The sequence below is a fragment of the Podarcis vaucheri genome (genome assembly GCF_965113315.1).
Source record: "Podarcis vaucheri genome assembly, chromosome: Z".
Taxonomy (NCBI): Eukaryota; Metazoa; Chordata; class Lepidosauria; order Squamata; family Lacertidae; genus Podarcis; species Podarcis vaucheri.
The window spans coordinates 18,533,416-18,546,897 of NC_138758.1; the positions used below are offsets into that span (position 1 = coordinate 18,533,416).

Below are 13,482 nucleotides of genomic sequence, written 5' to 3' on the forward strand. Positions count from 1 at the left end.
ATAAGTTAGGTAAGGTTGAGAGATGGTGATTGGTCCAAGCAAGGCTGAGTGGGGTGTCTTCTTCATAAGGGCTATAGACTCTTAGGTTGCGTTCACACATCCTAGTAACCCAGAACATACAAGCGCACCACTGAAATTCTCCTTAAAAATAACACCAACGAACTAATAACACCCAGATGAAAACTAATCACCAGTAGGCTCTAAATAGAACAAAATGCATAACACTGACAAGTTATTGCTTACAGTCAAAAGGAAAGGAAGCTTTCAGCAAGGCTGAAGCACCAGCAACTTTCCCTTTCAGAACTTCAATGATGTTTATTGAGTAAAGCTTATGAGGCACCAACCGTAGTGTTTGAATGGATGGGGTTTAGCCACAACCCATCATCCTCGTGTAAGTGAGAGAGGGTGGAAGCCAGGTCTCCGTCTGTTGCTTGCTTGGCACGGTTGTACCACTCAAAGTTGAGCAGGTGAGCAATGATGTGAACCGCTGGAAGAGAGGGCAAGAAAAACCTGAACTGCGTCCTTGTAGACAGCCAAATTATACAATATGCTGACACCAGCAAAGGGGCTATTTCTATACTGATGTTCTCTTTCTATACTACCAGTAATTGGGGTTAAATGCACGTAGCTATCTGCCCTTGCTGACTCAGTGTGTATGTTTCCATGCATGCACATTCCCATGTAGGGATGGGGGAGAAAGTGATTCAGTTCGCATTTTTATACGAACCTACCTAATATGAACCTCCTGAACCAGTGAGCAAACTGCAGTCATGGATCTCAAGGACTGCCTCTCCACATAAAAACCATCCCATCCTCTGAGGCCCTTCTTCATGTGCCTCCTCCACAAGGGTGGCAACACAAGAACAGGGCCTTCTCTGCAGTGGCTCCCCATCTGTGGAATGCTCTCCCAGGGAGGCTTTCCTGGCACCTTCATTATACATCTTCAGATGCAAGGTGAAAATATTCCTCTTCAGAAGGGCCTTTGGCTGATTAATATCCTACAGCCCTTTAAATGTATCTGTAGGGAGGGGGAGTTATTATTTTGCTCCTTTGATTTAATTTATAACTTGTGTTTTATCTTGCATTTTATTCTGTGAACCACCCTGAGAATCTTTTGATGAAGGACAGTACCGTAGATTCCGGCGTATTAGGCGACTGGGTGTATAAGACGACTCCCCAAATTGGCAGCTGCAGCAGTGGGCGGTGGGCTCCGCTCCACGCCGAGAGGAAGCTGCTCAGTGAAGCCGGATTAGCATCGCTGGGCAGTTTCGCCAGGCAGCTTCCTCCCGGCGCGGAGCCCGCCGCCCACTGCCACTGCCCAGCAAACCCATACCTGGTGTATAAGACGACCCCCAACTTTTTAGAGGATTTTCCGGGGTTAAAAAGTCGTCTTATATGCCTGAATCTACAGTATCTAATTTGAAGAAGAAGAAGAATACAACTATACTTTGAAATGTATACTTCTCTGCATTGTGTGATGCAGGTCTCCAACCCAAACGTGTACATAACAATACACGTATTGGCGAGAACAATGTACTAAAGTTATGTCATGCTAATGAAAATTCCTTGCAGAAATGTCAATATTAGGCACTGGTTTCCCACTTCCTCCTTTCCAGTCTCAGGACTCAGCTATGTTAGTAAAGATGGTGATTTGAATGTGCTATAAACATGAATCACCAGATGGCGCCATAGAGCAGGAAATTTTAAAACATGGTTTTCCATAGAGATTTCTTTCTTTTGTTATAACGATCTAATTCCTGACTTATTTATAGCTTTCCCCCACCCCACCCCCCGTGTCTAGATCCACCCTCAGTCTTGTCCCTGCAGAACTCAACAGGAAGGAGGATGTGGCCAAACTTAGAATTAGACATTGCCCTTGGCTCCAGCTACTGTTGACCACCCTGACTTCTGCCCCCACCATTCTGCACCCATTTTTTAAATATAAAAAAAAAATAGTTAAATGCTTTTGAAATTTTGAAATTGTTGTTTTGAAGACACTTTTTTCGTATTAAAAATGTTCTTAGCAAAATGTTATGAGTATTAACCTACCCAATCCATTACAAACATAAACTGTGAGCTCAACAGAACCCTTAGTTGGGAATCAATTTGAAGCACAATATAAATGCTCTAGTTTGGCAGTGTATTTCCTCCTACCCCAGTTCATTTTAGTTCCACTGGTGACATCAGTGTTTATCACTGGACATTTGTGGGGTGCCTTACAGTACTTATTGTACTCATGAAAACGAACATTGGGCCCTTTCGATTTCTCTAGAACAGAAGTCATTTTACCTGTGTGGAGGGCAATCATGTAGGCCACCAGCTTGTGGAAGGTCAAGTTGTGATCTAGTTGTTTCCTCATGGTGCGTCTGCAACACTGAATGGAAACAAAAAAACAGGCCAGCTAGCAGACTGGGGTGTAAAATTCAATGTGGGTATAACACAGGGTGGGCACCCCAGCATTGGCCCCAACTTCACCCAAAGGATCACCCAAGCAACGCTCATCTGCCCCACACCTGACATGATATGTGACTACAAAGCAATTTCAAAGCAGGAATCAGGAGCTTAACAGGAGATTGCTCCTTTGCAAACAGGACTCCCTGTGATACACAGCTGAGCAGCAGAAGGGAATGGAAGAAATTATTTGGATTATTGTTACTATTGTAACATGATGATGATGATGATGACGACGACATGGGGCTGATCAGCAAAGGGGGCTGGAGGAAATGGTTTGGATTGTTGTTGTTGTAGTAGTAGTTGTTGTTTCATGTATTTATATTCTGCCTCTCTCCCAAGATTTAAAGGGCTTCTTCCATTCTAATGACACAGTATGAGAAATACACAGAGTTTTGTATCCAATGTACCGCTGTGTTAGCATCACTTAGCTGTGCACTTGTTTCGCCAGTGAAATGTTTTGCACCAGCAGAACGTTTCCCCCCAAGAGAACACATAAGTAGATTGTGGGGCTGAGCTATCTGTTGCACAATGGTTTTCTGCAAGCCACAACTATTGTGTTGGGTTCCTCTTTTTGCACAGCCTTAAAACTCACCTCTCCTTTAACACAACAGATATTGAGGTAATGAACAGCCCAGCGGTCCCAAACACCATGATTTCCTCGGATGATGAAAACTGGACGAAGGAAACCTAGCTGGAAAGACAGCCTCCTTGACCACATTCACACCATACATTAACACCACTGTGATGCCTCTTTAAACAGTTATGACCTCCCCCCCAAATAATCCTGGGAGCTGTTGGTTGTAAATGTAAGGTGTGAATGCAGCCTCCATATTTTTTTATATTGTAAACCGCCTTGTGATCTTCAGATGAAGGGCAGTACAGAAATTGAATAAATAAATTATAAGCAACAAATTGGAGGTGCAGTTGAGATCCATTTCTTGCTCACCCAACAGCTGCCCCTCAGAAAGGAGAGAAGGTTCCGGCAAACGGGCAGCAGGATCAGCATGCTGTTGAAGTTGAGGCATTTGGCCGAAGCACGTGCCCAAGGCAGGGCAGACTACAAATAAAAAGAGGAGAAGCTGCAGAAGGGTGTTGGGTTTTTTGCTACAAACTAGTAACTGTTTTATACTCCGGTCTGGCTCTACCATTAGGTAAAGAGAGGCAGCTGCCACTAGTGTCGGGATAGAGGTGGGCCCCAGAAATTTGGTTCGGTTTGCATTTTAATGTGAAACTCCCCAGTTTCTACTTCCTGAAACAATATGCAAACCTTAACACAGGCATCTTTCCACTCTCTCACTTTTCCGAATTTTGCACTACAGTTTTCCAATAAAATAATCGGTAATAAAAATATGTGCCTATTAGGGGAAAGTGTGCCTTAAACTGCATGTTAGTGAAAATATACATAGAAAAATGCATCACATTTGGGAAATTTGTTTACGAAGAAAGGTTTATATCCAGAGAAATTTGCACGAAGATGCTAATTAAAGAGAACTTTAAAAAAATAATTGAAAATTACAAACTAATGCAAAATTGTGAAGAGCTGAGGTCTGCCATACGTCAATCAAAATTTTATGTTCCTGGTTGTTGTTTTTAAAAAAGCTCAACAATATGGCAATCCTAGAAGAGCTGAGCTTAAGATTTGGAAAATGAGAAACTGAAATTGATAGGTGGAATATGCTGGGCGGGGCATGGGGGAAAGTAGAAAATTGTTCAAGGGCATATAACATATGACCTGCTCTATGCAAATCACACTGCATGCCTTCATTTGTCTTTCCCTCCCATCTACCTTTGCTACTTTTCCTCCTCTACCTGCCTACTCCTCACACCATGCTCTCAGCCTGTGCACAAGAGCTAACTACAGTGGTAGCTCTGGTTAAGAACTTAATTCGTTCTGGAGGTCCATTCTTAACCTGAAAATGTTCTTAACCTGAGGTACCACTTTAGCTAATGGGGCCTCCCACTGCCGCCACGCCGCCGCCCCCAATTTCTGTTCTCATCCTGAAGCAAAGTTCTTAACCCAAGGTACTATTTCTGGGGTAGCGGAGTCTGTAACCTGAAGCGTCAGTAACCCCAGGTACCATTGTAGTTGGTAATGCTTGCCATCATTTGTAATTTAGGTAGTTTATTATCCCCAACGGCCAATTGCAAGGCTTGTTTTGCATTGGTAGAAGCTGGTCCAATTAGGGCAAATGAGGTGCTATCCAACCCCCCACCAGCCCCCACATGCCTGACTTCCAACTTCCAAGGAATTGTACTACCAACAACTTCCTCTTCCTGACCCTCAGTCTCAGGTGTTGACACCCCCCCCCATCCTCCTCAGCCTGAAGGATGGGGGGGGAGTGTCAAAACTAGGATTAGTTGACTCTGACTCCCATTGGCTCAGGTTCCACCTAGTTTTTATTCTCCTTACCTTCTGCCGCCAACAGCCCAATGATTCATATGCTATATTAATTAACAATATGCAGGGTATTAATCCTGTCAATGAATTAGGATTTTCAAACAAACAACCCTTTGCAAAGATTCTTCATCTCCTAAGAGCAGAGGCAATCAGAAATTGAGGAGATGGTGCTCACCCCAAGGATCTGGCGGGTGTAGAAGTACTTTTCACCTCTGTCAAAAGTCAAGAAATAAACCACAAAGAGGGAAATGTTCACTCCCAGCCAAGCAGCCTAGAACACAGAAGGACAAAACATAATTGAGTTGGCTTACTAAACCCAATACACTTTAGAATATTGGAGGGTTGGGGGAATGGGCAAAGGTTTTAGCCCCATGACTGTCACCAATAATTCCAGTACAACTTCATCCTTTATTTCAAAATAAAAATAGATCACATCATGTGAATGTATGGCAAGAATACCAGTTACATTATTTGAAAGATTATTATAGCAAGGGACAACTTCTTAAACAGTAGCAGAGATGCAAGTGCGTTTAGAAAATAATTGTATCGTATCATAAAACCTTTTATTGGCATCACATACAACATCCAAAACAAATCACTACGGAATTACCACTCCCCCAGTGGCACAAACATTTGCTAAAAGAAAGGAGGCAGAGCAGTCTATCGTCACATCTCTTGGTCTCCAGGGAGATCAGACATCTGCAGTGTATTTTGACGACAAAAAACCCAATAGAGATATTTGGCCACTAACTTGGTGAGCTCCTGATCATTTCCCAGTAATAGAAAATGTATGACCTCTGACTCTGGTTTCCATTTGGGGATACAGAGTTGATCTAGAAATTGCTGGCGGAGATCAGCATATAGTTTACAATTGAGAACCATATGTGTAAGGGTTTCCACCAGGTGGTCTTCACATGGGCAAGTTCTTTCTCCTTCCACCCTGCCTGAGAACCTTCCCCAAAGGAGGTTTGATGGTTTTGAATTAAACCTGGCCAGGGAAAATGCCCTTCTTTCTTGAGGGTTAAGCAGAAATTTAAGGTAATTGTGGCTAATTTCATGTGCCCAAGAAAGTTGAAAATAAAGAGGGGAACATGTTTTCTCTGCTGCTACTGTTCTTGGCATTCAATATCCCACAACCTAGTTTTTATTATAGCCTTGGCAGATGGTAGGGACATCGATTGCAAAAGTTCCACTGACAGCCTGAGTTGCTGTACCTTCTTGTTAAACTGTTGTAGCCCTGGGGAAAGAAAGGGGTCTAGCAAAACTTCACTGAGAAGAGGGTCTTTATCTGATGTAAGGCAGATGTTTAACCAGCATAGAAGAAATCTCGCCCAGGCAACAGTCTCTACCTTGTGTTGACCTCCCTCTAGACACAAGGCTGCATAGGGTACACAGGGTGGGACTGTGAAAATCTTGAAAAGGAAAGCTGCCTGTACTTGTTCAACCAACTGGGTAAACCCTGGCAGCCAGGCTAGAATACCATAGAGCAATTCAGCTATAATTTTGACGTTGAAGACCTTAAGGGCAGAAGGGATATGCGAATTACCTCTTGTTATGAAGAAATGCATTATGGCCTGCATAGACAACTTACTGGCATTCACTGCCGTTGCACAGTGCGTGGACCAGAGAGGCCTATGATGGAATGTAACTCCCAGACAGTTGAATTCGAATACCTGCTGAATGGGTTTACCACCAAATACCCAGCTATAGCTCTTGCGTGAATTCCCAAAGACCATTATTTTGCTTTTGTCAAAGTTCATGCACAATTTCATTCTGGACAGATAGTCAATACAGGAATTTAACAGTCGCTTTCAGCCAATTCTTATCCATGAAAGCAAAATCATATCATCTGTATGTAGGAGGATGGGAATGCTTAATGCATTGAGTTTTGGGCTGTGGGCATCTACATGTTTTAGTGAAGAAGTGAGGTCGTTAAGAAAAAGGTTAAAAAGGGGGGGAGGGAGTACACAGCCCTGCTTAACTCCTCGGTTTATGATGGCAGGATCTGTCATTTCATTCCCTTGTGTTGTTCTTATATGGCAGGTGATCTTTGTATAAAGTTTTTTGATCAAGTAGAGTAATCTGGGTTCTAGGCCCATTGTCTCCAGTTTGGTCCATAACAGCCCCCTGTCAACAGTGTCAAAAGCAGCCTTAATATCTAGGAAGGCCACATAGAGATGTTCTTTGTGGAGCCACATGTACTTAGCGGCTTATTGGCCGATAGTTGGATGGCAGCTTTTTATCACCCTTTTTAAAGATTGGAATAATTATAGATTGCTGCCATGAGTTAGGCATAATACAATATCTATCTATCATAGTGAAAAGTTCCGCTAGTATCAGAGCCCACCACTCTGACTTGGCTTTGATCAATTCGGATGGAATGGCCTCAGGGCCAGCAGCCTTTCCTAGTTTCATCTGGTCGATTAAACTTATAACTTTGGTAATGGAGACAGGAGGCCACTCATCCGCGAGAGTAAAAGTGGCATGATCCTGACTATCAGGAGGAGGAGCCAAGATGCCATCGTTAGAGGAAGCACTGATTTGAGCTCTGCGTTAGTTGTGAGGTTTTTATTAGTTTTTATTAGTTTTTATTAGATTTTACTAGTTTTATCAGCTTTTTATTAATTTTTACTAGTTTTAGTTTATTGCTTGGTAGTTTAAAATAACTAAGATACCGAGTGATAAACTAAAACTAAAAGTTTTAGAGAAAGTCCTGGAAAGTCCCGGAGAAAGCCTTAATTAGCTACAGCTCGACTCAATGTACCAACTATTTATCAGCAGGAGAGGAGTTCAAACACCCTAATCTTGGAAGGATGCTAAGTTTCCTGATTTACAGCTGAAAATAGTAGCAGCTGCATTTCTGTGAAAATGTCTAAGAAAAAGAAGCGATTGGCTTCATCTCCACAAGTGAGCCTACAGCAGAATTGCAAGCAGAAAATAATCAAATCAATGTCATGCTTGTTAGGATATCAGTTAAGATCATTTCTCATAAATATATAAATCACATGGCACAATGAACACACACTATTTGAATAGGAATGCCCATTAATTTTGTGGGGGCTTAGCCCCCTCAGATATTTTAGGGGGGGCAAATCCCCCACAGCCCCTAGGAGTTGGCTCCTATGTGCCTTGCATACAGAAGGTTCTGGGTTCAGTTCCTGAAATATCTAGGAACAGTTCAGCCTCCAGTGCATAACTCTGGGGCAGAGGCCCATCCAGCAGAATGCTCAGGAGGGAGCTCAAATATAGCAGGGTCAGCTTTATATAATAATAATAATAATAATAATAATAATAATAATAATAATAATAATAATTTATTATTTATACCCCGCCCATCTGGCTGGGCCTCCCCAGCCACTCTGGGCGGCTTCCATAGAAACCAAAAATACAATAAAATATCACACGTTAAAAACTTCCCTGAACAGGGCTGCCTTAAGATGTCTTCTGAATGTCAGGTAGTTGTTTATCGCTTTGACATCTGCTGGAAGGGCGTTCCACAGGGCGGGCACCACTACTGAGAAGGCCCTCTGCCTGGTTCCCTGTAGCCTTGCTTCTCGCAATGAGGGAACCGCCAGAAGGCCCTCGGCGCTGGACCTCAGCGTCCGGGCAGAATGAAGGGGGTGGAGACGCTCCTTCAGGTATACTGGACCGAGGCCATTTAGGGCTTTAAAGGTCAGCACAAACACTTTGAATTGTGCTCGGAAACGTACTGGGAACCAATGTAGGTCTTTCAAGACAGGTGTTATATGGCCTCGGCGGCCGCCCCCAATCACCGGTCTAGCTGCCGCATTCTGGATTAGTTGTAGTTTCCGAGTCACCTTCAAAGGTAGCCCCACGTAGAGTGCATTGCAGTAGTCCAAGCGGGAGATAACCAGAGCATGCATCACTCTGGCGAGACAGTCCGCAGGCAGATAGGGTCTCAGCCTACGTACCAGATGGAGCTGGTAAACAGCTGCCCTGGACACAGATTTGACTTGTGCCTCCATGGACAGCTGTGAGTCCAAAATGACTCCCAGGCTGCGCACCTGGTCCTTCAGGGGCACAGCTATCCCATTCAGGACCAGGGAATCCTCCACACCTGCCCGCCTCCTGTCCCCCCAAAACAGTACTTCTGTCTTGTCAGGATTCAACCTCAATCTGTTAGCCGCCATCCATCCTCCAACCGCTTTAAAGCAAATGAAGCAATTGCCATCTATAAAGAGAGAGTCCCATAAAAACCATTTATGTTCAGAGTCTAAAATTAGCTAACCGCCCCACTGCTGAGACTGATCTCCTTTTTATTGCTCATCCGTCACTCTTTGTGCTCATGACGCTATGTGTCTTTTATCAATTTCTGATCAGTCAAATACAGACTTAATATGTAAACTACTTACAACTTCTCTATGTTTGACCATATCACATATTTGAACTGCCTTTCCGGCTCAAACTACTTAGGAACGGATCCAAATTCCATTAAGAGCAACGGCTGGAAACAGCCGCAGGCACCAGCAAGCTTTGGGGCTACTGCTCAGGCCATTAGCTGCGTTCCCACAGCCAGCAAATGTCACTCAGTGTGCACAGAAGCAGCAGCCTTGGCAGGAAGGAAGAGCAAATTTGTTCTTCTGAGTCAACTTTGCAACTGGCTCCTGAACATTCCTGCACCATAAAGTATGAGGAAGTTAGGATGTTATGGAGGTTTTGAACAGGTTTATACTTTCTCTCTTTGTTTTGGTAAATATTGATTTTATTTTATCATTGTAGGTAAAGGACTCATTGCTTGTGACAACACTTGTATTTTGGAAATCCACGCCAGCTGATGTGGGAGATGGCCTTCTCGGTGGCTGCTCCCAGGTTTTGGAACTCCCTTCCCAAAGAGGATGGACTGGCTCCTTCCTTGTTGTCCTTCCGCTGGCAAGTGTAGACTCCTTTATTCCAGCAGACTATGAGGAACCAATTGCTTTTAAGAAAAGAGTTTTAATAATGTGTTGCACTGTTTGTGTTTGTTTGCCATAACTATCTGCATTTTAACAGGCCTGTAATTTACACTGTTGCATTCAATTTTCAACAGTAAACATTGTACTGTTTGCGCTTTAAGCAACATGTGCTTTATCTGTATTTGTGTTAATTTATGTGAACTGCCTCAAGTTCCGGGTTCTGGGGGAAAGACAAGATTTAAGAAGAAATAAAAAAATTCCTTCCAGTAGCACCTTAAAGACCAACTAAGTTAGTTCTTGGTATGAGCTTTCGTGTGCATGCACACTTCTTCAGATACACTGAAACAGAAGTTGCCAGATCCTTCTATATAGTGAGAAGGTGGGGAGGGGTATTACTCAGAAGGGTGGTGGGAATGGGAGATTGGCAGATATCTGAGAATGGGAGATAGGCAGATACCTTCTCACTATATAGAAAGATCTGGCAACTTCTGTTTCAGTGTATCCGAAGAAGTGTGCATGCACACGAAAGCTCATACCAAGAACTAACTTAGTTGGTCTTTAAGGTGCTACTGGAAGGAATTTTATTTTATTTTGACTATGGCAGACCAACACGGCTACCTAACAAGATTTAAGAAGGATATTGACAAGCTGGAATGAGTGCAGAGGAGGGTGACCAAGATGATCAAGGATCTGGAAACCAAGCCTTTTGAGGAGCGGCTGAAGGAGCTGGGTAGGGTTAACCTGGAAAACAGGAGACTGAGAGGAGATACGACAGCCATCTTCAAGTATCAAACAGGCTGTCCCATGGAAGAGGGAACAAGCTTTTTTTCTCCTGCTCTGGAGGGTAGGATCCAAACCAGGGGTAGGCAACCTAAGGCCTGTGGGCCGGATGTGGCCCAATTGCCTTCTCAATCCGGCCCACGGATGGTTTGGGAATCAGTGTGTTTCTACATGAGTAGAACGTGTCCTTTTATTTAAAATGCATCTCTGGGTTATTTGTGGGGCATAGGAATTTGTTCATTTCCCCCCTTCAAAACATAGTCCGGCCTACCACATGGTCTGAGGGATAGGCTGAAAAAGGCTGCTGACCCCTGATCCAAACCAATGGCTTCAGGTTGCAACAACATCAAGAAGAACTTTCTGACAGTAAGAGCTGTTTAACAGTGGATCTGAATCCCAAGAGAGGTTGCAGGCTCTCCTTCCTTGGAGGTTTTTAAGCAGAGGTTGACTGGGCCATCTGTCATGTATGAGCTAGTTCAGACTACTGCATTGCTGGGGATTGAATTAGATGATCCTCGAGGTCCCTCCCAACTCTACAATTCTATGGTTCTATGAAATGAAATAAATAATATATTGACACTGGGCGGGCACCATCACTGCCTTCTATCACTCACCCCTGCTGACACATGATTTAGTTGCCTCTGTCCTTCAATTTGCTTTAGATGTTTTTGAATGTTTTTGACAGGTTTTTAAGATGTTCTAAATTTGTTTTTATTAACTTTATTTGTTTTTCTTGTTGTTGCAGAAATGATTGCCTTCCTGGACTCCTTCCGAAAGAAGGACAAGATACAAATGTACCGTATTTTTCGCCCTATAGGACGCACTTTTTCCCCTCCAAAAATGAAGGGGAAATGTGTGTGCGTCCTATGGGGCGAATGCAGGCTTTCGCTGAAGCCTGGAGAGCGAGAAGGGTCGGTGCGCACCGACCCCTCTCGCTCTCCAGGCTTCAGGAAGCTACCAGCAAGCCTTGCAAGCCCGGCGGGATGTCCCGCGGGCTCGCAAGGCTTGTGGGCAGCAGCCTGCAGCCCCACAAGCTCGGGGGATAGGGGGGTGGCAGAGCGCCGCCACCCCGCTATTCCCCAACCTGATCTGGAGGCTGGCGGGGGGGGAGAAGCAAACTTGCTTCTCCCCCCGCCAGCCCCACAAACTCGGGGGACAGTGGGGCAAGCTCTCCCTGAAGGCAGAAGAGGGAGACGGAGCGCTCCGTCTCCCTCTTCTAGCTTGGGGATGGCTGCGCAAACCTGGGGGGGGGGGGATAAAAATTGATTTCCCCCAAAAGAACTAAGTGCGTCCTATGGGCCGGTGCATCCTATAGGGCGAAAAATACGGTAATAATTAAAATTAATGAATTAATGAATAATATACAAAAAAAATAGACTAAACAGTTGTAAGAACTGAAACACAGCGATCTTCAAAATTTGCACAAATCCAAATTTGCAATACGGTTTTCCAACTAACAGTGTTTACAGAAAAGGCAAGTATGAGGGGGAAACGTGCATTAAAATAAAAATATGAGTGAAAATAACACTCAAAATTGCATTATATTCGAAGAAGTTACTTGCATAAATGTGTACTTCAGTTAAGACTGTGTTAAAAATGCATATATTGGGAGTAATTCACTCAAAAATGATGAAGATTTTTAATGAAGATTTTTTAAAAAGAAAGTCACAAATTGCTGTAGAAATATGAGAAACGGAATATAAGATTGTACTCTCATTTTCCTACTCATATTGAAATACTGCCCCTCAATGAGGCCAAATTTAGATTCACAAAATGTTTAGGGGTATGCGTCCCCCCTCCCAGAAAAAAGAATTGCATGCATATTATGTTAATAAATGTCAAAAGATACCCTGCATGCTTAACTGGGAGCAGGTGCCTTCTCAGTAGTGGCGCCACAACTGTAAAATTTCCTTAAAATACCTAAGGAGGGCCCTGCGAGTTCAGACAGAAGTCCTATTAAGGTACCTCAAGACTTTCATTATTTTGTAGGAGCGATTCAAGCACATACCTAAAACTTAGGCCCCATCTGCACTATAAGATATAAAACAGCATCATACCACTTTAAACTATCATGGGGACTGTAGTTTGTTAGGGGTACTGAGGGTTATATGGAGACCTCTCTTCCCCTCACAGAGTAACAGTTCCCAGAGTCTGGCATCTTCCTTGCTTCTCAAATCTATCCCTTTAGAACTTAACAAGAGTTACTTACAACCACAAGAGCTGAAAACCAATGGTTGACGGCCCAGTTCCCCATCAGAGAGTCTGCGATGTCTCTTATCTGGCACGCCTGTGACCCTGGCAGGGCTTCCTTTTTTGGAACTGTTCTCAGGAGTCCTTCTACCTGTAGTCTCCTTCTGGAAAATAGAAAATTTGCTTCTTTTCACCTGCTTCATTGATTTTATGAACTGGGAAGGGATGTGATGTCCTAAGCCAAGCCCATAAGTATTGTTGGGTTTTCCCCTGCTCAGCTTTTTAAAAGGAAATGGTTGCGTGTGCTGTGTGTGTGTGTGTGTGTGTGTGTGTTAACTCCAAAAGCTACAAAAATTATTTCTCACCCACTTCAGTTCTGGTAAGTACTTGTTCAAAATAATCAAGATGAGTTGATTATAGATTCATTATAGATAAACACTTTCTATGAAATAATTTGAGTACTTCTAAGTGTTTCTTTCATGTAAACATTGTAGTGTGCTTTCTAACCACAGCAAAGGTAAATGTAAAGGACCCCCTAGATGGTTAAGTTCTGTCATAGGGTGCGGCGCACATTTAGCTTTTCAGGCCTAACCGCAATAACCTCTCAAAGCAACTTAGAAACATCAATCCTTCTAATAAAGGGCTCCTCCAGACTTGCGATATCACATCCACACCTGACATTTAAAGCACTCTCATGCCACTTTAACCGTCATGGCTTTCCCCAAATAATCCCGGGAACTGTAGTTT

At 43.5% G+C, this 13,482-nt stretch overlaps 1 protein-coding gene across 7 annotated transcripts in view; it reads right to left on the bottom strand.

The window, feature by feature from the left end:
- NOX1 (NADPH oxidase 1) overlaps positions 1 to 13,482 on the bottom strand; it is a 40,508-nt gene that overhangs the window by 17,014 nt on the left and 10,012 nt on the right. For 4 of the 7 annotated variants that reach the window (XM_082208598.1, XM_082208597.1, XM_082208596.1 and 1 more), the window contains exons 3-7: positions 12,755 to 12,886; positions 5,028 to 5,123; positions 3,401 to 3,511; positions 2,290 to 2,374; positions 345 to 487 (exon numbers count right to left, since the gene is read on the bottom strand). In XM_082208598.1, the coding sequence (XP_082064724.1) occupies positions 345 to 487; positions 2,290 to 2,374; positions 3,401 to 3,511; positions 5,028 to 5,123; positions 12,755 to 12,799 (480 nt within the window). In that variant the 5' untranslated portion in view covers positions 12,800 to 12,886. Of the gene's footprint in view, positions 1 to 344; positions 488 to 2,289; positions 2,375 to 3,400; positions 3,512 to 5,027; positions 5,124 to 9,225; positions 9,262 to 11,159; positions 11,313 to 12,754; positions 12,887 to 13,482 lie in introns of those variants that run through there. The other 3 variants (XM_082208601.1, XM_082208600.1, XM_082208602.1) reach the window with 3 other exon arrangements.